The 24666-nt window shown below is 43.9% G+C and overlaps 1 protein-coding gene and 1 long non-coding RNA gene across 6 annotated transcripts in view; both read left to right on the forward strand.

Annotated features, from left to right (window-relative positions):
* Positions 1–13778, forward strand: part of LOC117209503 (homeotic protein antennapedia-like) — a 157943-nt gene extending 144165 nt beyond the window's left edge. For all 5 annotated transcript variants that reach the window (XM_033451637.1, XM_033451646.1, XM_033451627.1 and 2 more), the window contains exons 2-3: positions 776–2359; positions 13316–13778. In XM_033451637.1, coding sequence (XP_033307528.1) covers positions 1555–2359; positions 13316–13569 — 1059 coding nt within the window. In that variant the 5' untranslated portion in view covers positions 776–1554 and the 3' untranslated portion in view covers positions 13570–13778. The remainder of the gene's footprint in view (positions 1–775; positions 2360–13315) is intronic.
* A 929-nt stretch (positions 13779–14707) lies between these two features.
* On the forward strand, positions 14708–22484 carry LOC117209535. Its single transcript, XR_004487932.1, has 2 exons — positions 14708–19309; positions 19413–22484. It is a non-coding gene; the product is annotated as an uncharacterized LOC117209535 (long non-coding RNA).
* Positions 22485–24666: the final 2182 nt, after the last annotated feature.

A 24666-nucleotide genomic window follows, 5' to 3' on the forward strand; every position in this document is an offset into this window, starting at 1 on the left:
CGAAATTTTCGAAATTACCGGTATTGTCGCCACTTTTCGATCTATCGTTAAATCTATTATTAATTAAACGAACGTTATCGCTATGTGTAATGACTGTCTGTTACTCTATAGAAACGATCTCTTTAATAAAATCAATTTCACTGTATCGGAAATATAATTCTCGTCCTCTGGAACTTTGTTTTGCCTGATGTTCTTAAAAAGAAAGGCAACGCCACGATTCTAGTTACGTACTAACTAACGAGTTGCGCGGAATTCATGTCGGCAAGCAGTGCAACAAAAAAATTAGTAGACTTGGGGGGAATCTCGACGAGGCGTTCAGTAGCCGTGTTGCTTAATGGACGGGAATTTTCCAAATTTAACGATCGTTTAGCCCGCCCACACAGAAGGGACAGGCGAGTTTGGCGTCTGGGCGATGGCCGTCACCGTGACGAGCACGTGTGTAACTCGCCTTCTGTCATTTACAGTAAAACTCACTTCTGTTCGTTCAGTTCGTCGAAAGATCAGCAAACGGAGCTTTTGCCGGCTTCAGCGACTGTTCCAATGGACGAGCTCGGTATAAAACACGGTACTTTGAAACTCCAACGAAATTCCAATCTATTTCTATCTGTATGCTTTTTATCGTAGAGAAAAAGAAATTCAAAATGAACAAAGTATGGCGATGAAACGAAAATCTGTTTTTTTATTTTCTCGTCGAAAATTGTCGCCGTTTTAATATTCCACCATATTTTAATACGACGTACGTAAAATCAATTGAATCGCCTTTTTCATGTTACAGGTGTGGCATAACTTCGTTAGCAGGGTGGACAGAGGAACGGAACGTGTCTGGAGCGGCTTGGCGTTTTGAACGAAGATACCACACCGAAGAAGAACTCTGATTACCATCTTACCCCCACGCCCCCCCTAGTGTACAAGTTTTAAACCTGCCCCCTAAAGTATCCCCCGCAGCTTGATAACTCACGGTTCTGTAGTGCTCCAGTTTCTAGTTTTTCTTTCTATATCGATGAGTCGAGTGTGATAAACGGGCAAAGGAACGAGACAAGAGTATTATAGAGGGTATACGTAATTTGATGATACGCTAAGTGATTCACGGTGATGTTGGTGTGATACAAAGAGTGTTGCGCGCGCGCGTGTTGTCCGAGAGTGAGCGTGAGGAGGGAGGAGAATCGCGCCGGAGGAGGAGGTGATAATACTATATGTATAAATAATAGAAATTTATTCATGTATATGTAAGGACGTGTGCCAGTGTGTCCGTACGCAGGTATTCGAGTACAAAGAAAAGAAAAAAAAAAAAAGAAGAAAAAGAAAAGAAATCCGACTATTAAAAGTGAAGAGAAGACAAAAACAAGCATACAGTTTGCCAGTACGAAGACAGGGAAAAACGAAGAGGAAAAGAAAGAAAGAAAGAAGGAGAGGAGAGGAGGAGTAGTAGGTGGAGAATAAATTGAAAACCCTGCGAAACGATCAAAAGACTAAGAAACGAAGAAGTGTGAGGACACGTAAGGGAAAAAAAAAGATCGAGGTGGCATTAGAAGGTGGGCCAGGTGGGACAGTAGCATGAGTTCGTACTTCGCGAATTCGTACATCCCTGACCTGCGTAATGGCGGGGTGGAACACCCGCATCAGCATCAGCAGCACTACGGTGCCGCCGTCCAGGTGCCCCAGCAAACGCAGTCGGTACAACAGCCATCTCAGCAAACCGGGGATCCATGCGATCCTAGTCTCCTACGTCAGGGAGTGCCTGGCCATCACTATGGGGCCGCTGGTAGCCAGCAAGATATGCCTTATCCGAGGTTTCCTCCGTACAATCGGATGGACATGCGGAACGCGACCTATTATCAGCATCAACAGGAGCACGGCAGCATGGACGGGTTGGGTGGTTACAGGTCCACGTCCCCGAGCCCCGGTATGGGCCACATGGGACACACACCGACCCCGAACGGACATCCGTCCACTCCTATTGTCTATGCGAGTTGCAAGCTTCAAGCGGCCGCGGTCGATCATCAGGGTAGCGTACTCGATGGACCGGACAGCCCGCCATTGGTCGAGTCGCAGATGCACCACCAAATGCATTCGCAACATCCTCACATGCAGCCGCAACAGTCACAACATCAGCAGCAGCAGCAGCAGCATCAACATCTTCAGGCGCAGCAGCAGCACATGATGTACCAACAGCAACAGCAAACGCAGGCGGCGTCGCAACAATCTCAGCCTGGCATGCATCCGCAACAACAACAGCAACCTCAGCAACACCAAGGGGTGGTCACGTCGCCGCTTAGTCAGCAACAGCAGGCCGCTCCTCAAGGTGCGGCCACTGCCAACCTACCGAGTCCGCTCTACCCGTGGATGAGAAGTCAATTCGGTAAGAAAATGTCTGTTGCTTGCGTTAAAATCGTGCAGAAAGTATATACAAATTCGCCGATGTCTCTGATGGATATGACATAACCTCATATTGCAATAACGTACGATGCGCTGTATCGGGAATTTGAAGTCCCTTGAAATACACAAAATTGTTTTAGCCGAATGAAAATAATAATTTAGTGAAACATAACATGAAAATAATAATTCGAAAACGTTAGCTGGTCTATAAATTTAAAGGGTTAGGAAGGCCACTAGAGTAGTAAAAATCGAGAAGCAGCCATCTTGAATGTTGCATTTGCATCCGAATTACCCTGGTCGTTACCTGTGTTTCTAAAATTGTACAATGAACGTTGCTTCGAAGGAAAGAATCTTTTCTATCTGGCAGTAACAAAGAGAGAAGAGAGACGTTACATTCGTAAAGTCAGAGAGGAGATAATACGTGAGGCGGTTGTCGAAAATAGGCTCAAGGATTTTTCCGCGTGACCAAAAGGTTCGGGTAGAAAGCAAGATTTCTAGAGAGGACGGCGGCAGGTAGTCGGCCGCTTTCAGATTTATGCAACAGTAGGTAAAACTAGACCACATTCGTACGGTTCGCAAGCCAAGATTGGCATAATGTCTCCAGTTTCTAGGTATACCGACATCCCGAGTTATTTATTGCCCTGACCTTTTAGCTCTCGCTGGTTTCACCACACGTAAGCGTATACCTCCCCATAAAAGTTCCTCTTGCTGACTGTGGCCGTGTTGGCTCCACGGCTTGGCAGAGTCTCCGCTCATCCACTTTTATTCCCATGATAACTCGCGGCTGCTCGCTTCCACTCAATGGTATGCTGAACTAGTTCGCTTGTTTTCACTCACCTTTCTTCGTCTGTCTAGTTAGACAGGAATCTAGTATATTGAACGACTGCTGTTTCTTTCTTCCAAGTGCTTTCTGCAAAGACGAGGGCAATTTCTATTTAGAATTCGTTCTATTCGACGAAATTCCAGCCTCTTCGTGATCTTTACGAAGCCGAGCGTAATGTATTCGAGGGAACAAGAAATATCGCCTGCTTTTCAAATATAGGGTTGTAGCGCAAGAAAAGCGTCAGGAAATCTGCTGGAGTCGACCGTGACTGCAAAGAATCGCACGGGTAATTTCGGAATAATGAGTTGGGAATTTATGGCAGCAATAACCAAGTGATAATAGCCGTTTTCTTTAACCCAGAGGTATCCGTCCCGGGTTGGGTAAGAGCACAGGTTCCGGCGCTCCACTGTGCTTGCTCTTGTTTTCTTCACCCTTCCCCTGATTCTGCAAATCCGAGAAAATGCCGCAACCTTGCAAAGTCAGGCTCCCTCGACCCCTTTTCCTTGTTACCTTAGCATTCAGTTGCTCGATGAACTCTGCTCGAGTTAAATGTTCGCTTCTTCAAGTCGAATTGTTGCAAGCACTTACTTACGTATATCAACTTTCAAGATACGAATTTTTTCCTGCTCTTATAAAATCGTCCACGAGCTGCCACCTGTTCTTTGCCGGATATTTTTCACGTAAGTGTAATTCGAATCTTTATACGTTTTATACTGTTCATTTTCTACATTTGATATGGAGAATGTAATAATCTTACGAAACCATCTCTCGGTTCAATTCGAAAGCTGGTACCAACCTGCTTGATTCGCCGATAAACGGTGTGGTACAGGAATGACGAGACTGGTCCATACTCTTCGTTGCCAGTCAAAAGAAGAAAGAGGATCGAGTGCCTGAATCTGCTCACAGATGTCGGCACGCTTAAGTCTTTCCGATGGGTTGTCCAACGATATATGTATTCGTTGCTCGTGCTTTATCTAGTAAGCGTATTGATTTCGTATTATCTTCGCCATATCTTTTCATAAGTAAACAAAAATGATTCATACGCAAAGCACGATATACATTTACACCATCTATCTTCGAACAAATCTTACAGAGAGAATCTTCTATGATCATTTAAAAGCAATAAAATATATGTAGCTTTGTATCAATAATTCTCTCGGTTTAACCATTCTAAACATAGTTCCGTGTTGTATATGTGTATTTCGATCCCACACGATTCCATCCATCGTGTATTTATTAGCCATTCGAAACAAGATCAATCGGCTCTCACATCAGTGTCCATGTATTCTAACAAACATCCTTCATATCTGGTTTCGATACTAATTCGATCTATGATTATCCACGACTATTCGTTAACACCGCTCATGAGGTTTGCCACTCGATCGTATTACCCTTACAGGTCTACCAATCACGATAAACCTCATATCAATTTATCTAGCTATCCATTCGTGGCCGTGGCTGCCTGTTTCTTTCCACGTTGCAAAACACCAGCTGAGCTAAGCGTGCTATAAGCAGGACTCCATGAATAATGCATGGCTCAATTTTATAGATGCAGGTGCTCTCCCGGGCATTTGCCCGGTGAAACCGCCGAGATTCCCTGGCACCTTACGCGGGACATTTGCGTTACATAGGTTAGGAAATTCCGGCATAGTTGGCTGGCTCGCGAAACCCCGGCATGCGAGTGCGCATCGGTGTCGTTTACTGCCGAACATCATGAAACGCTTCGTGAACGTGCACGACTTTCATCGTGAAAGCTTCTTCTATATACAATGACCCTTTGCCCCGCCTTTGATTTTCATTAAATATCCCTAGCCACCTGTCGAGTCACGTGACAGCTTCTGTCGTATTACCAGTCCTACCATCGCATAATTAGTGTTTTTATTATTCTTCGAAATGTCAATATGTGTTACAATGCACGATAATTCCTGTTTGCCTTGAGAAAAGGTAAACGACGAAAGTAGCGAAGTTGGTTAAATTGGAAAAGAAAGATATTTGAATATATCTCAATAGAATTTTAGTATTTAGAATTGCTAGTAAATATTGTTTTACTTGAAACGTTATGAGCCAGTGTAAATAACGTGCACGATTTCGTTGGCGATTAATAGCTGCGGACGCGAACCATGTTTTCGTTCGAGATACATAATTCCGTGGACGTTGTAAGTTGCCCGATGCGAAGTTTGCGGATGCGCCGACACTGAACTTCGGTAAAATTGTTCATTGTCATTCGTATCTTGCATTCGCATGCATGCATGCACTCACATGCATAAACTTTCATTGATTAGCATTTTCTTTGTCGAATTAATTCGCCAGGCAGATGAAATTAGAACCAATTGCGGAGAATGATAGTATTCGGGGTTCGTGATCAAGTTAATTAGCTCGATGGAAAAAGGAAAGGTGAAAATTAGATTGCTCACAGGCTTGTACGGATTCGACCATCGGTAATTGCGGTGTAACAACTGCAACGGCATACGCGTTATCTCAGCTTATTCCGCGAAACGCATTATCATACGAAAAAATATGATATTTCTCGTAGCCAGGGCCCATGAAACACCATCGCGATATACCATAAAAATAACATACAATGAAGTTATAATTCAGAAGTTCCAGGCACCGTGACGTTTCGACGATTCCACCGGATCTTACGTTATAAGACAAGCAAATGTTTTTTTTTTTTATCCTTTTTCGTCATCGTTTCTCACTCGACATCGAACTCGCAACGAAATTCCGATTTAACGCTGATCGATCGTAATTGTGTATCGATATTGCGTGGTCGAACGTGAATTGGTCGCTTTGGTTATCGATATCGCTGATGCTTTTAATACGTAAGATAATTGCGATCCTTTTGCGCGAAGAGATTTATGGTATCGGGTTCCTCCGGTTCTGCTCGGGCTCCCCCCCCCCCCTCCACTTCGTCCCTTTTCTCCCCCTCACAAATAAGCATGCAGCGGTGCAGTTATACATAGGTGTGAGGCTTCCGTTATTGCGTACACGTGTACGTGGTACGAGCGCCACATTTCTTATGTAATCCGAGCACTGACACGAATGCTTAGCGGACGAACAAAGTACCACGGCGAAGAAACCGCACTACCGTCGAATTAATCGCGCGAAATATCTACGTAAATGGCCAATAACCCGTGCGCGTAATGAGGAATTAAAATGGCCCTTGCTCCGCTCCCTGCCTCGTTTTATTTCTCCTTTTTCCTCCCACCTTCTTTTTTTTTCTTTTTTTTTTCTTTTTTGTCGTACGACCTGGCTAATTGAGGGCGCAGATTTATAGACTGGACACCATTTGTTGGTGGAGGCACGTGGCCAGAAAATTTACCAGATATTAGCGCGCATCTTTTAGTTATTTTTTAGTTTTTTCACAGGTTCCTAACCTTTTCTCGTCGCTACCTTTTTTAACGTTGTCTTGCTATGTATAGTGGATTTTGATACATAGCGGCAGTGCGATTTTTTTAAATTGAGTATATAGCAGCCTTAACTTACTCGTGACGCGAATATTTCACGTTTATCGCGCTGTAAGATATATTCAAGTATTATTATTCCGTCAAATTGTATAACTAGCCTTATTTTTGTACGCCCGGTTTACTATCGCGCCATTACACGTTACATTTTGTCCTGTATAATAAAACATCGGACGCTTACGATAGTAATAATCTACTCTGCGAGTTAAGGTTAGGAAAATCTGCAACATGCCATCTAAATGGGGGAGCGCGCGTAGCAATAACAATTCTTTCGCTTTGTCGTGCAACTTAACCTAAAATGAAATTTTAATTTAAAATAAGGTGCGATGCTTTCTCGTTCGAGGATGTCCGAAGGAACGCGCGAGGGTTAAGCGCGACCGCTCAACACCTGTAACCCTTTTTTCCTCGATATGTGGGAAAGATAAAAAGAAAGTCCCTAGATACCATGTGGCAGGCGTAGGGTTTTAATCTGGCGGGGGTCACGGCGATCAACATTCACATCTCGAAACGCGTTTCGTTCTAGTTCGCGTAGTGTCAGACACCAGAGATTGGTGTCCGAAACGATGGCGGCTTCGTGAGATATTCAAAAAGAGATGGAACCCAAAGAGGCAAGAAAGGAGGAGCGTGGTGGAAACGACGTGAGGTCGAAAGGCAGAAAAGGAGAAGGCGAGCGAACGTGGTATACGGTGAAACAGAGAGGGAGGAAGTCGACCGGCGGAGGGCGTAGAAAATGTTGACGATGATGGATGAGACCATAGAAATCCTATGTCCGTTTGCTTTTTGGGCCGCCGCCATAAACTCTCGAGACAACTATGGACGATACGCCGTTGGGATATGGGCTCCTATTAAACCTGGAAATTTCGGCAAATTGGGACGAGACGGGTCTAAATCAATGATCTTATTACGTGTACGAATTATAGTTTTTTTTTTCTTTTTAGGATCGCTGGGAAGAATTCTTGAAATTCTGGAAATTTAATATCAAGCAAGAATTTAATATCGGTTAAGAATTCGAGATTTTTAATATACAGGGTGGGCGGTAACTGGTGGTAGAAGCGGGAAGGGGGTGATTCTACGCGAAAAAAGAAGTCGAAAATGTAGAATAAAAATTTATAGAATAAAAAAAGAACGTCGATCGAGACACAACGATCTACAGCGAGGTCCGTTCCAATGAGACGCGATAAAGTACAGGCGTACCGAGCCAAAATTCAAAGTGGATTTTCTCGAAAACGAAGCGTCGAACGAAAAATGTTTATTCTATATTTTCGACTTGTTTTTTCGCCTAGAATCACCCCCCTTTTCGCTTGTACCACCAGTTTACCAACCACCCCGTATATTTGCTTCATTCGTTATTCCTTATTCGTGAGATAACGCGTTAAAACACTCCCAGTTGTAATATATTTGCTTCATTTGTCGTTGCTTATTCGCCAGATAACGCGTTGAAACACTGTTGACTCCTCCTAACTTTCATTACAAATTCTCTGTCGTGAATTTCAAGATTCCCAGTTACCTCTGACCTTATCATCGTCCCTTGCTGTTCGTCGCCAAGGCTCCTCTGCGATGCGCCAGCAGGTGTAAACGAAGGGGCCGGGGGGAGGGGGGACGATCGTAGACAAAGTGGGACAACCAGCAAATCCAATAATTTCCTCTTGTACAGATGCATACGTCGCATCGGGCCCATTCCCGCTGCTCATTATCTCGACCCTCCAGCGCTCTTCCCGGGGGCTTTCAGACTCCGTCGTCTCCTCGTCCGGTTCTGTCTGTTCGTCTGCGGTCGAAAGGCCAAAAAAAAAAAAAAAGGCAGAGGGGAAGAGGGAAGGCCTCCTATCAGATACTCTCAGCTCTCCTCGAGGGCTTCTAAGACCCCTCTATGAGTGTCAGTCGACTTGACGTTCTTCTTACTCCGGCGGCGACTTCTGTCGAATTCCTTTTTCTCTCGTCCTCTACGAGAGTGATCTTGGCGCAGGTGGCTGTTCCACGCTTAGGACGCTTCCACTTCGTCCAGTTTCCTCAGACGAGAATAATCGCGTGCGGCTTGTTCCACGTTCAGAGGAAGCTGAACTCGATAGTCGATGGAGCGAGTTGTCTCTGTCCTTGAAATATGCTTCTCTTTATCGGCGATTACCGAAGACGCGTGCAACGTCTACGGCTTTGTTTTTCCATCGCAGATGCAGGAAGTTCGCGAAGCTCGGAACGCGACCCGATGCATAAACAACCCACGAAATTCCTCAACGAAGTTCGTCTTGACTGCGTGGCGCGACCCCCACGCTCGGGCCATGCTGCCTGCCGGGGTCCTTCTGTCGGGGAAAAAAAACGACGCCTCCCCCCCCCCTCGCCGGGCGAAGAAAGTTCAACGAAAACAACGTGACATAAAGCAGCCTAGGACGGAAATACAAAAAGCAAGACGGATTGCCGGGCTTAAAATATATGGAGAGTCAGACAGACGCGAGTCGGGGAACCGGCTGCAACTTCGATCACGTGTTCAGGATTAAAGAGACGCGCGCTATTTCCACGTAAAGGTTCAGCACAGTTTCTGTACTTCGCTCGAAATCCAGCAACGTGTTTAGGCAACATTTTTCCCTCGCCGATATATTGCCACACCTATTACAACATACTAACGGCAACACAGTTGAATGAATCGGACCGATGCGACTGAATCTTCGAAATACCCGTTCTGGAAGGTTTTCCAAGGTGGTTCACCGGATTCCACGCAATTAATCTGAACCTCTGTCAGCGACGTGGACCGGTCATATAATCCGAGAGGCTCGTGTAGCGAGAGTCTGGTGTAGGGAGGCAGCAGAGAGAGAGAGAGGGGGGGGCGAGCGATAAAATTAATGGGATATCTAGGGTATCTAATCGAAGAGCATTTCAAGGCCTGGCCTTAAGGTGGCCACGTAAAGCTTAGCTTAATTGGGCAGCGAGTGGTGGCCGCGCCTTATTAGCGGGTTACAACATCCGGCTAGCTGTTCATCTGAAAAGTCCTGCATGTATCCTGCGGCGGGTCTGAAAGACCAGTCGGTCCGCAGAGAAGCAACAGAGTAGGAGAGGAACAGACGGAAGGTGAAAGAGAGAGAAACAGAGAAGCGGAGCAACTAGCCTATAATAAGCCGTACGGTTGTGTACGTTCTGTTCTGTTCCGTTCCGTTCCTTCATGCTGCGCCAGTGAAGGCAGACCCATAAATCTCTCGGGCATACTCCAGGGGACATTTGATCCTTGCGTAACCCAACGCCGTTAATTTATTGCCCCGCGTTTAAAGTCACCTCCGTCCGCGAGAGAGCAACGGCTACGCCGCCATCGGAACGCCGGTTCAGCATAAACCGACGGTTGTGGCTAGCTTTTCTTGTTATCGACCTCTTTAACACGCCCTACACTCTGCTTCATTCGCAACATCCATCCTTCGATGGAGAAAATATTCCTGTTCGCGGCATCGTTACATCGGAATCGAGGTTGCCCAGACCTTGCGATACATCGTCGTTTCAGCCGTTCGATGCGTTCCTCCTTCTCGCGATATTCCATTAGGAAAGAAAATCTCACACCCTCGCTATCATCTACATCGTGTTTCCCACGACGCGTTCGTACAATGAAAACGCCATTAATTTCTTTTCAGCCGGCAAGAATGTATAGCGGTGATTAATTCGCCGGAGATGTTGCGCCTTGATAACGCTTTCACACCGTTTTCCAAGCACTCGGCTGCGCGAATACAATTCAAGCATTTAGTATCGCAGCCTACGTTTGATATCTTCGTTCGAGTAGCAGGAAAAAGCAAAGGGAATATTCGTCCAACATTCACCGTTCTACAGAACAATTCAACATTAGACAGTCCGTGACAGTCAACTTTAGACAGTAGCTTCCATCGTTCATCTGTTTGCTAAAACTACCCTTTAAGTTCTTATATGGTTTGTTGTGATTTGCCACGTGGTCGTTCAATGAACGTGCATCGTTATCCTTAGAACCTTCACTGCAATGTGTTTTCCTTGTCGTTGCAGGTCGAAAATTCGAATAGCTTCTTTTTCCATAAGTTGTGCAGTTTACAAGCCCCCGGTTAAAGTTTCTGTTCACGTTGGCCATCGAACGTCCGTTTAATTAAGCTCGCATGTTCGACGAGAAAAAGTGCGATGTCTAATTCAGCGGGCGGACAGGGCCTAATCAAGATTCGAGTCTTCGCCGCTGCGATCGATCGACTGCGGAACAGACAGCTGCATACGTAAGTCGAGAGGATATTGCCAATATCCTTGCGCTATCTTGTTATTAGGATAACAGTTACTCGCGCCAGTTTTAACCTTATCCTTCGTTTCTGATTTGCATGACGTCGTAAGAAGGCGTTAGTACCTAAACAAATGTAGAAGCTTTACTATCTGCTTTGCTTCAATTTCGAATGCAATCCACGCTAATGACAAATTATACTTAAACCGAGACATCCTCCTTTGCTATTTGGCATTCTTCGTTAGAGAAATCCGAGTGGTCGATCTGCGTCGCATTTAATGCCTTCTGTGGCATTCGCTAGCCACGTGAACGTTCGAGGATTCTCCCGCAATTAGGCAACGAGAGTGTTATCGATAAAGAGGCAGGAACTAATCGGCACGGACCAGGTCGAGCGTGACTCGACACCATTTCATTATTCCGTGAACGCTTTGATGATCTTCTGGGTTAGACGGCGTACACCGTGTTCAAGAGGCACCTTCATTAACCGGCTGACGAATGAACATTAATAAGCCGGGCTTCCAAGTGGAGGCGCGTTCGCGCGCGACTCATCAGCCTCTTTGATGAAACCCGAGATCTATGTTTATCCCGGGCATCCTTTGATTGGCTGGCTAGGACTCCAATTTTGCGGTTTCGAACACGCCACGGCGTGCAAACTCGTCGTTGATTGCCCCGGCGTCTGCAAATTGGGCATCAAAGAATGTAGGTAATATTAGAAAGTTTAATTCTAATGTATTTTTAAAAGCTCCGACGAAGAAGACGAGTGTTTAAGATACGAGGAGGATTGCCAGCAAAAACTGTAGGCTGCGATGCGGAGTAATTGTTGGCCAACAGGCAGCGGATCGGAGCAAGCTAGGCGAAATGGTTAAAAGTTATAAGAAAACGCTAGAGATTGGTATGTTGTTAATTTGAGAGCGTAGCCCGAGGGAGAGAGAGAGAGAGAAAGAGAAGGAGGAGAGCAGGGCATGTTCCCAGAGTTTCTCTCCTTCCCTTGGCGCGCTGCTCTTGGTCCGGTCGAGCAACGCTTGGAACCCTCCAAGAGAACAGAATCTCCTCTTTCTCTCTCGTTGTGGAGGAGAGAGTCGCCATCCGTCTTCATCGGCCGACAGCGCGACGGGCGGCGTTTGCCTCGAATGCTCACCAAGGAGTTTTCTTCTTCTTCTTCTACTCCTCCTCGTACTCCACCTCCTCCTCCTCCTCTTCCTTCTGCTCCTTCTCTTCTCGCTGCTGCTCATCCCTTCGCCCCCTCTTCTTTTTTCTCTGCCTCGTACCACTCTGAAATATTCTCCTTTTGCCCTCTTGCACTCGTGTGGCAACAGCTAACCTAACCCTTTGAGATTATGCCTGGCGAGAGAGTATGCATACACATGTACGTGGCCAGCACGCACACACCGATATAAACACGGACACGCGGTCCCAGACGTTGCTTCCATACAGAGTCCAGCTGGTTTTCTGTGTACGTCCGCGCTTCTTCTCCCTTTCCCTTGCTCCCTTGGCAAGTACAATTAATATTCTTGTTCGGGATTCGTGTACCGCCACACCGAGCGCAGATCATGTCACGGATATCTGTAAGGTATCTATCATACGCGGAACTGCGCCTACGAACCGGCGGCCGAGAGCTTTTTCTTCGTTGGACGGACATTTTTGTTTCGTCCGGAGCCCGTAAAAACTTTCCCGCGTGCCGAAGCAGGTTGCAGGCCGTGGCGTTCATTAAATATCTCAGATTGCGGCCTCCAGCCCTGCCTGCCGGAGTATACGCGCCGCTAACGAAGCCTCCGTGTCTCCCATGATCCTCTTTCCCTATGCCATGGCTGTTTCCAATGGATCGGAATGTCGCTGAACAGTAGAATTCGCCAATTCCACTATTTCTTTCCTCTTTCTTCAGTTTTTCTTTAGGATCGCACTGCAACAAACGTCGATAGTACAGAAGTTGCTCTTTAAACCGAGTTCGAATTGTTCTGAAGAGGTTAGGATTGCTCCTAATTGCTGTGTACAGAGTTTCTCAGTAGCAGGATGATTAAAAAAGAACTAGTCCTACTAATCGAACAACACTGGTACTGGCTTACGGTGGTCTACTTACGTTTCAACGAGAAACCAAGTTTCTTGGAACGACGTGTAAAGTAGATGGCGCGCATAACGCCCGAGCATCGTACTACCAGTTTTGAAATCGCAGTACGTTTCAAGGGTAATTCGCTTGCACATGCATGCGCGGAGTGTGTGCGAAATAAAGAGGAGGAATAAAAAGGAAGAAAAAGTGACGCGTGTTCGATCGTAGGATGAAGGACGCGAGTTGGTCTACATCCAAGCTGCTCGTGAGAGACCTGGCGGTGAAGGAAACCGATACGTAGCCTCGATTCACGCCAGATCTCTGACGAGTATATATTCGTAGCTAGGGAAAAAGGAGGAGAAACGCGAGACTAACGAGGAATCTGCGCGGTGATTTCCATGTTTCAGAGAGGAAACGAGGCCGGCAAACGTACACCCGATACCAAACCCTCGAGCTGGAGAAGGAGTTCCACTTCAACCGATACCTGACCAGGCGGCGGCGCATCGAGATCGCGCACGCACTCTGCCTGACGGAACGGCAAATCAAAATCTGGTTCCAAAACAGACGGATGAAATGGAAGAAGGAGAACAAGACGAAGGGCGAGCCGGGCTCGGGCGACGGCGACACTGAAATCTCGCCGCAGACATCGCCGCAGGGTTGAGAGATCCCCGAGGAGTGGAACTTCCAAAGAGGTCTCATCTCTCTCAGGGTCGTTAATACCTTGTTTCCAGCACTACCTCCTCCCCCTACACATACATACACATATAAACACATCTGCCCCTGCCAGCCCCGTCAGACCCCATGCTAGCCCCCCGCCCCCGCCCCCAATGCAAGCATCTCCAAATATCAAAGCCCCCAAAACACCCACACGCCCAGCCCACCCCAAGCCAAGCCAAGCCAAGCCAACTCAACCCAAACCCACCCAACCCAACCCACCATCACCCCACTCATACAGCAATGACGCTTATTTTGTCGTGTTAATCAAGTTGCTCGTACCAAAAAAGGAGAGGACAACGTAAGAGGGATAAACGGGATAGTAGAGACGATCGTGGAAGAGAAATGGACGTTGCCGACAGTGTGGATAGAAGTGAAGACGTGAACGGAACGATGACAAAGGGATGAAAGGATAAGGAGCGAGATTGCGCGCGCGCGAGAGACAGAGAGAGAGAGGGAGAGGGTAGGAGAAGAGGAAGAGGGAAGAGAATGCGAGAGATAAGACGAGGAGGTTCGAGTGGAAGAAGGAGCAGGTGGGGACATGGAACGGAGCGAAAGGAAGGAAAAGGAAAGGAAAGGGAAGAACCGGACACACGAACGAGTCGGATGAAGATTTATAGGGACGCGCGATCTTCTAATAATCACGTGGTGGAATGCCGAAGAAAACGGAGAAGAGGCAGAGGAATTGGATCGGATCGGAGGAAAACTGGATCACATGCTAATCAGAACCGCGTTAACCTCTATTACATTTAATCGAATGTAATTGTACTAAAGCCTATAATGCTAGAGATAATTTGGCAGAGAAAGAACGACAGAGAGAGAGAGAGAGAGAGAGAGAGAGAGAATGTGCATGTGCGTGTGTGTGGAAAAAAGAGCGAGAATGAGCGAGAAAGAAGAGGAACAAATATACGTACTTTAAAACGCGAGTGTCATGAAAGTTGCGAATCGGTCCTTGTAATTGTATAGTAGAGTATGAATGAGCGCCTGTGAAAACGTCTAAAGTGATATATATATATATATATATATATATGCGTGTGTATATATATGTGTATATATATACATATAAATATATATAATATATATAAAAAAAAAAGCAAAGAGAGCGAAAGCGCGTGGTATGGAAATTTTAGCGAGCGAATGAGAATGACGAGCGAGCGAGCGATGGTTTCATGGATTAAACGTTGTATTCGCGTGGAAAAGAAATTATCCGTTAGGAAAACGTTTTATTATTTATTCTCTTACACGTCGTACACGCGTAGAGTTCGTAGTGCGATTAGGTGGTAAAATGAAAGAAAACTAGCGGAAAAAGTGGACGGTCGTCCAGTCGTGTCTCTATTTAGCGAGTAGATGAACGGTTTAGTGTTCTTTAGAAGATCGTTTAGATAGGTTTTTCTCTATAATACCGCGGTGGCTCAGCGAGGGTTATTTAGTAATCGCGAACGTGCCAAGTGTGATCTTCGAATGTGTGTTTCTCCAGTGCCGGCAGGATTCGATATGGAAATGCGGAGATGAAGAGAGCACGGAATGCGGAGGAAGTTCCGGTAGAACGGCTGCACACTTAACGTTATCTCTGGTTAGAGAACGAGGTTGCGAATGGATTGAACAGAGAGGATGCAGCGAAGGGAGAACATCGATGCGATATTCGATTACGTTGTCGTGAAGCCAGTGAAATACCAGTGTGTGCTTGTAACGCAATCCGTTAAATTCCAGTGATATTACGGTGGTGATCGATCGATTTGCCAGTATAGTCTTGGCCAATCGCGAATACGTCGAACGAAACGGGGGATCCTTTTCTGCGGAAAGTGTGCTGATCGAATGAATGAAAACAGTGCTGTTAGGAGTGCGGTGGCCTCCGCCGGAGCAGACAGAATCGAATCGACTTGACATTTCTTCATCAGTGTGGTCGTAAGGTCAGTTAAAACATTCTATGCTTACTTGCACTTTCGTGTATGTATGTTTTTGTCTCATCATTGTTCCAATCTTCTCCTCTTTAAGTATTCCGTCATTTTCTTCCAACTGTTTATTTACAATTATTATCTCGAGTTTGTTCTTTCGATCGTATACTGCTTGAAGAACATGTCAAAATGAAGAACCATCTTTGTTTATTCTCGTCGGGTGCGTAGCTAAAAGATTACGGGTAATATATCGCTGTGTATTATAATTATACATTTTTTTTTTTTCGCAAGCAAAAATACCGCGGCTACTTGAGTAAAAAGGTGTTTCCCAACAGTCCGGACCGATTGTGTCAACAGACAAATTAGCTTTCTTGTTATAAATATACCTTTTGCTACTTTTCTTATGTCCAAGATACAAACTGCATTTCGATTTAGAGGAGAGATTTATAATGTTTACTGTTCGAATATATTACAGTATACTTAAGAAAATCGCGCATTTTGTTGCAAACACCTTTCATCAACGTAGATGACGCGTCCAAGTATTTAAAAAAAAAAACGTTTTGCGTATTTACGCAACAGTATTTGCGTTCGCCTTGTAAATATTCGAAGCAACGGTGAAAAAATGTAACTCTTATCAGATAGATCCTTGATAGAACCAAAATTCGAGGGATCTTCAGGGGCGAGTGACCATTAAAAATTTAATACTGCTCCGCGAGATACGAGGCCAAGTTACCAAGTGATGTAATTCGTAACATATTTTTGGAATAGGATGCTTTCGGCATGAAACCGCTTGGCACCTTAACAGCGATTCTAGGAAGCAGAGCTGTCGATCGAAAACGCTATCCTGATCCGCTCATAGTTCAAAGCATCCATCTCTCTTTCGAGTAAAAAAGATATTCAAAAAGAGTAGAAATGAAAATTCAACAGTATCTTCGTAGTTTCTTCGAAAGGCCGTACTGTTTCAGTTTATTATATGTTCAATCAAAATTTTTATTCGTGCATATCTGAAGAAATTATTGCCCTGAAACAAAGATACAAAATCAAAATGGCTTCTTCATTTATTTGCAAGCAAGTAAAAAGATTTTCAAATGAAATTTAGCAGATTTTATCCTTTTAGTATTGTTATTAATGCACGGTCACTAGTCACATGTTTGAACGCATGTCCACTGTGGCCCTGGTTTTCTTTCCTTGCATGTTTGTTGAAATGTAAAACGAAGTCTATTCAAATGTTCGCGCCCATAGAAACTGCGTTAAGTGTGCCAAGCAGTGGCCAAACGCACCATCTGTCCGGGCCGGTCGATAAAAATGCTTGCGATCGATGACGGATCGATAACGCCGGATCGTGACCTGGCCGATGACATCATCGTGTCTATCTATCGGGCCGAGGACACGTCGGAGAACTCTGCCGCGGCGAATTCTTGTGCTGTGTTGTAAAACTTAGATCGACATAATTTAGTTTATACCTTGTATACACGCAATTTAATGATATACGTAATAAACGATAATTAACGAATACGTAATAATGTATAAACGATGACGACGATGAAAAGGCGGTATTTAAATGAAATGGACAAAAACAGAAAACGATAAAAAAAGAGAGGGGGAAGGTAAAGAAGAATATAAATGTACATAGGAGGAAATAATCTGGGGATTTCGCGAAATCTCGTTTACATGTAGATCGCACGGGTTCGAAGAATGTTCCCGTGGGACGCGAAACGATGTCCCGCGAACTTTCTTCCGGCCCGTCCTCGCATTAATGGGCAAAAATAAAAAGGAGAAACGATGATCATGAAAAAGAAAAAAATGGAAAAAAATCGGAGATATATGAAACTGATATACGTAATACATGGTCCAGCTCGCGCACGCGCATCGATTGGGCACCGGCCGGCCTTTCTTTCTCGAGAGATTTATTTATATATAACTTTTTGTCCTTGAGGAGCAACGAACTGTGAAAAACGGAAGATCGTCGACGATCGCTCGCTGTCTTTTGCGGACAGTTGTTCTTTTTTCGGGGGGAAGCGTCGAAACCCGTATGTTTACGGTCAGAGGTCGTGATTCTAAATTGCTCGGGCAAATTGGCGTCAATTAAGCTCGATAGCCCGTTGAGGGCCTCCGCGTCGTTGTCGGTATATGGGTTTTCGTGAAAGTTTTAACGAAAGAGGAACACCGGCGATAAATAACAAATCTTTGATTCTTGTTCCGATCTACTTACCTCGGATTACTGGCATATCGTTTTTACCTTTATGTCATTTCATTGTTCGATTATGTCCAGGTCAGGTAGTCGTATAATTTTGCGGGTTAGGATAGGATTATCTTTGTTTTAACGTTTACATCGAAAGTTATTTATAAAAAGATACTTATATATACTTTTTGTATTATGTTTGTTATTGCGTTTAACGCAAACTGTCACGCTTCGTTTGTTTAATCATTAAATATTTCCAAAACATGTATTTATAGCATATGCACATCCAACTGTCAACCATGAATATTTTTGTTTCGCCGTCTTCTCACCAGTAGCTCTGTCTGTCGATCGACATCGATATCGATTAGTTGTTCTTTGTCATTCGATTCAGTTTTCGACTCGCACGTCACGTTGGTTAGCAAATTTTTTCCCTTTCTTGTCGAAAAATAAAGTGTCTCCTTCTGTGTTGTTGATCACAATGTTTGCGATAAATCGATTAATCTTATACGATTGGGATATTGTTTTTGCGCGTTTCGCGGTAGATAAGTGAGACATGTGTTAATTCTGACTGCATTAATCAGTGATACCATCTATGTAGGCCAGGTAATGGCCGACATTGAAGCGTAGGGTGCGGCTTTCGAGACAAAGGAGGTATTTATTACTCTTGCATCATAGTATCAACTGTTACGACACGGTGGTTAACAGTGCAGGCGAAATTTCACGCATAAATGCCTGCTTGACAAACCGTTTTCGCAGGGGCTTCTCGCCGGGCACTACATAGGTTAGCTACATTAATTCTCGTTGAATGTTTAGCTGATTGGCAAAAACACGTACACATTGTTGTGTCTCAATTCATGGCAGAGCATATGTTCGTAGCAGTAGGTCAAATCAATCGATCAGAAATTTTCTTATTACCGTTCTTGCTTATTCAAGGTCCTGCTGGGTGTGTAGGAACAAGAAAAATTTGTTTGGTCTTTATTGGTAAATTTATCACCGGTATTTCTCTTGCCAACGATCATTCGTGACACGTGGAAAAACAGAATTGTGCAATAATTACGCGTCACCGTTTAACGCACGCGTTACTCAGAGTTCTATATTTATTTAATCACCCGTCGTTTAGATAAAATGCAATTTTGGACGAAAGGGATAAACACAAAGATTTTTCTAAAAAAAAAAGAAAAAAAGAAAATCAGTGGACGTTACGAAGTTTGTTACATGCCGCGAGCGATCGCCGTGAACGCCAGTTTAGCTTAAAGTGAAAATTTTGTATCCATCGGATAGCGAACACACACTACTACTTACATAGAGTAAATATATATGTATAAATGCGGCAAAAAAAGAGAGCTAAGGCGGAAAAGTGAATTCCTAGCGTTAACTGGAATGTGTAAAATGCAAATTATATATTTTATCTTTACTCTTATATAGTCGCGTAAAAATTAAACAGATATACGTAATTTAAACAAGAGTGAAAAAGAAAGAAAGAGAAGAAAGATGCGAGAGTACCGTGATTGTGTGTAGAGGTAAAGCGAAGAGGCAAGAGGATTAAGTGGAAGGGAGTGAAGTTAGGAAGAAGAGAAAAATAACGATAGCAACATGTGCGTACGTACGAAGTGAGTCACTAAGCTAGCGCTTAATCGATAAGGTTAACGTCTAAAGCCTAAGTCTTAAGATGATAATTAAATAGAATTAAGGAAACGGGCATATCGGTTGCAGCGGGCGGGGGCGATGGTCATGGAAAAAACGAAAGAAACATCTGGTCGAAAAAGTACTTTCGGTCGCCGTTCTATGTACCATGGGCAATGCGCAATTAAGTAACTAGCGTGGGGTTTGCGATCGTGTATATAGTCAGTGTCTATTTGGGGAGCTCGCAGACACCACCTATCGGATAAAGGATTTAAAACGCTTGACAAGAAATAAGCAGCTTTTGGTATCCTCCATATTAATGTAGTAGTACCGCGTGATATTTATTGTTACCATATTGCGTGTAGCAAAATGGATTTTCTTTTGTTTCCAATAATCGCCCAATAAATATTTTTTACTACATATATCGTGCGTGATTCAATAAAAATCTATAGGTACGCTGTAAACAATCGTTGTTATTGTTTTAATATGATATTAACTTGTGAAATTCGATTTTCAATGTATATACTTACGATAGTACGAGGGATACTGTTGGATATATTTATTATATATTTTGAAGCTCATTCTTCCACTGGCTTACAATGTTCTTAAGCAGTTCGGTACGAAAAACTATATTATAATTGGCAAATAATTATAAACCACGTCCTCGCACGCCCATGCGCCGAAGAGTTCCTGACTACCTGTCAGTCTCCAGACAGGTGTCGTTAGTTTCGTATACCTTTCTAGGTACTGTATATCTATCAAAATATGTAAAGAGAAAAAGGAAGGGTAGTCCATCGCCTCTCTACTTCAGTCAAAGCGAAATCCATTACTCCGAGTGCTGTAACTTAAAAACGTTCATCATGCTGTACAATTCAATTAACCGTCTTTTATACGATACAAACGAAAACATAAAAAAAAAAAATGGACTGACAGCCAAAACGAAAACACAATTAAAAATGGATTCACTACTTCATATCGGTAAAATAGAGGAAAATTTGCTACGCTCGATAAGGACATACGCGCCGTGATATCCTTAGACTTCTGTTTAATTACGTCGCTTTAATCGGTGTTTTTCTTTTATTTTTTATTTTTTTTATTTTTATTTTTGAAAATGATCGTTGTATAGAAGTTGAGTACTTACGCTTTCGCCCAGCGTCGTATCGTCTGAATAAAGATGTCTGAATTAGATGTCGCGTTTAAAAATCTGGCTCGACGACTCGCTCACTATACATTCAACGCATTTGTAAATATACAGGTAATTGTAAAGTAACGGGTATTGCTTTTTCCGGCTGCAATTTGAAAAGTCGTCGTCATTGTTTCAGAAAAATGTTTTTCCAATTCAACGAAAAGTTTCCTAGAACGCGCGGTCTCATTCATAATAATTCCGCTGTGTGAAGACTGATAGACCCGGTAACACGCTACGAAAACGTTGTTTTACACGATAACAGTTTAAAACGTATCCGATTAAAATAGTATTGCGAGGTTCGTGTGCTACGAAAAGAATTTCGCGCATCTCGAGTTCGTCATTTAGAGAATTGATTCAAGGTTTTTTACTTCTAAAAAAAAATTCTATCGGGGAAGAAAAATAAGAACAATAGTACTTATCGAGGGTGGTGCGATTTTTGTTGAAACGCGGCGATGTAAGTCCTGTGTCACGGGCCACGCTGTTACAAGAGAAGCATTGTAAATAATTCCACGCGAACGAAATGGACGCATCGACGAGGTTTTTTTTATCGGCGGGGCAATGTGAAAGGCGACGTCTGACGTCGTGGCATTGAATCGCGAGCCGCGACCACTGTATACGATACCGCGTAGGTAAAGTAGGTACCTGTTTAATAGACTAAAAGGATTACAAAGTAATGGTAGCAGAGAACTAATTAATTACTATTTATTGATACGGTACTGTAACGATATACGAGCAACGCCATGGCATACGGACGATTCGACCACCTCCGATGGTCTGATTGCCTGTAACCGTGACGAGGAAAATAGAGTAAAAGGATGACAATATTATTAAGAGCTGCCACGTTGTCGTCCCCAGATGTATGTACTTGTGATCGCTCCAGTGTGTAGAGCTCTTATGCTTTGTTTTCAATAAAATCTCGAAAAACGATGAACATCGCATTTTCTAGATATCTATTCCACATTTGTAGACTTCTCTCTATCATTATCTGTATTTATAGATATCGATACTTACGGATACCTATATTCACAGATTCATCCGTGCAAGTAGCTCGTACCAATGCGATTTTATGAATACAGCTTAAGATATCGTAGTACTGGAATTATGTACGTCATCTTCTTTTTCGCTACATCGACTGCACACTCGAGCCATCAGTGTTACGTGGACACATTGCTCCGACCGAACCGGTGGAACATTCATGTACATGTTATATTGTACAAGAACATATTACACACGTACACACACAACAACCGCGCACGGACGCACGTACACACATACGCAGCAGTACACGCCCAACACACAAAAAAGACCGGGTACAACGCATTCGTTTGAAGCGGGTACGCGCGATGCGGAAGAAAAAAAGAGAAACACATTTAGATAGGGGTGCGCCTACAGGCCGAAAAATATGTAGGCAACGCCACTTTACCGAAGTATAAGTGGAAAAGATGATATAAATAAAATAAATCTATATATATATATATATATATAAATTATATATATTTAAATATAAATATGAAATATAAATATAAATATAAATATAATAGTATTACGAATTACGATAAACGTATATAATTATTTTGTAGTGTCCTGCATTATGTAAACTAAATGTACACATGAGAGAAAAAAAAAAATGTATGTCAGCGAACGATGTTGATTATAATGATAACGATGATGATAACGACGATGACGACGATGACGACGATGACGGCGATAATGATGGCGATGATGGTGACGACGATTACGATAATAACGATACGATTGCAATGACGAACGATATGCACGCGAATGAACTATGTATTATGAGTAATGACAGCGACGATGACGATGGGAAACGATAATAGTATTATACGCTATCATGTCGACAAGTCTAAACCGTATTGTATTATATTATATAAGAGTCTGTCCATATTAATAATAATTATATTAATTATAATAGCTGTGTTTGAAATCGAGAAATAAATTGTGGTTGAATATGAAAATCAAAGAGAGTGTGAAGCTCGGTTTTCGGGCAAACACGGATCATCCGGGATGTGTATGGTTTTCTCTCCTTCAACTTTCGTTTCTACGTCCGACCGAACTTTATCGATCGAATATACGTGGTTGAAAGCAGTCACGTGGACCGTTGCTTGGGATCGTTCGACCCGGCTTCGCGAGATTCATCGTACCTTCGTGTGTGCATCGTCCTTTCTCTCTTTTCCATTAATTAACCGATTGATAGAACTTCATCGATTGTTTTATTTTAATGTCAGCAGCGAGTATATAATTACGCTACTGGTTTTAAAGTTCGAGACCGTGTTCATGATCATTGTATCTTGGAATATGGCAGACAAATAGCTATAATTACCATCTGTCATTTTACAACGCCTTAATAATCATCATGAGACGTCATTAAATTCATCAGCCATATATCTCGTAACTTGAACGATACACCAAATCACGATAAGATATAGAGACGAGTTCGACGATCGTATTAACTAATGTCCCTCGTTGTAATTAAATTGAAATTAGAACGATCGGATAATCATCGCCGGAGGGTGGCCTCGAATTCCGATGATTGATAACCATACGTAGCTCTAATTCGTGGCATGTGACGTATTTGGCAAGGTGGTGCCGGAACGATGTTCGAATTCGGGTCGATCGGCTGCACGTCTTTCACGGTCGAACGAAAATATCGGCGGTTCGCCGCTACGCCACTGGGACCCTTCGAAAAGGTTGCCCGGTAACCCGAAGGTTGCATTTATACGAATTGTGGCGGAAGGAACCATTGTATAATCCAAGATGGCCTCCACCTCGGAGAGGATTATTATTGGCTAATACGAGGCAAGAGGCTCCGCCTTGGCTCACGGCTCGTGACGGCATGATTTATTGGGATTTCTGTCTGTTCGCCCCTGCGCTGCAACGAACATACCGTGTGCCTAGCTTCTAGGAGGCCGGTACGCCTGGAACACCGCGATATTGGATTTCGACATTTCGCCCAACTGCAGCAGTAACAGCCCGCGGATTTCTTCTATACGTCGTATAGATGTCTCTATTCTCGCTTTGTCCACGTGGAATTCCATGTGTCTTTGCCTGACCTAATTTCCCCTTCCTATTTCAGCGCTGCTTTACTCCATCGCTCTTTCGTTCGATCCGCTAATGAAATTTTCGACGAAGATTACCTCGCCCAGCTTCTGCAGTTCCAGCTTTGTTGATATTTGATATAGCATGGTGAAATAATTTGATCCAGCTGCTAGGCGCCGAACTATGTATATACGTAAGCGGAAATTCGAAGGCTCGATGCAGTCGTTCTTGAGTTACGAGTGCAATCGAGAAGTGGGTGAAGATCAAACAAGCGTGTCGACTCGAACGTCTGTCAGGTCAATTGACGGTTTGCCTCCCTTCGTTATTTATGGTCAAGGACGTTCTGCCAGTAGAGTCGCTCGTATCAACTCGCCGCTAGGTCATTAGACTATCCAGATCTGCTTGACGAACTGACATCCACCGAACGTAAGAAATCTGTTTCAAAGAACAGTACCTAACGGTAAGTATTCATTCGTCTAATTAACTCTGCGTGACAAACAAACGAGAAGTAAAATAAAGAACTAAACAGGATCTTAAAACATGCACTCGGTACGTTTAAAATATCAACAATGAATTGTCAAAGTAAATTGAACTGAATAATTCCCACTTTCGACCATTCACAACGCTGTCTCGCCAACGCCTGAACATTATCAAGCACGTGAAACAGAATCGTCATCGAGTGAGTATTAAAGAGCGTCCGTAACGTAAGAGGAGGAAATGCACGTGCTGACCTTTGCCAATTCCGTTGTTGCAGGTGCATCCAGGTTGCAACGTAGAAGGGTGGGGGGCGAAGAAGAAGGAAGATGGAAAGGACGGAAAAGAAAGAGACAGACGGATAGACGGACGAGGAGGGGGGAGAAGTGTGAGGCGGTCGAGTGAAGAGCCGGCAAGATAGAGGGGCTCGGCGGGAGGATGGCGGTCAGAATTTATGGCCGCTTTATCACTTTACCGGCCTTGCCGCGTCTCCTTTAGCCGCGAGGAGGGCAGGATCTCACGATGAACTTTGGCACTCGACTCCGCCGCACTCGACGAACGGTGAGCCCCTCTAACTTTCTTGTTTACTCGCGTTTCGCCGAAGAGAGATTACGCGTACACCTGTTT

This window comes from Bombus bifarius, unplaced genomic scaffold, assembly GCF_011952205.1.
Source record: "Bombus bifarius isolate JDL3187 unplaced genomic scaffold, Bbif_JDL3187 scf7180000007968, whole genome shotgun sequence".
NCBI classification, from domain to species: Eukaryota; Metazoa; Arthropoda; class Insecta; order Hymenoptera; family Apidae; genus Bombus; species Bombus bifarius.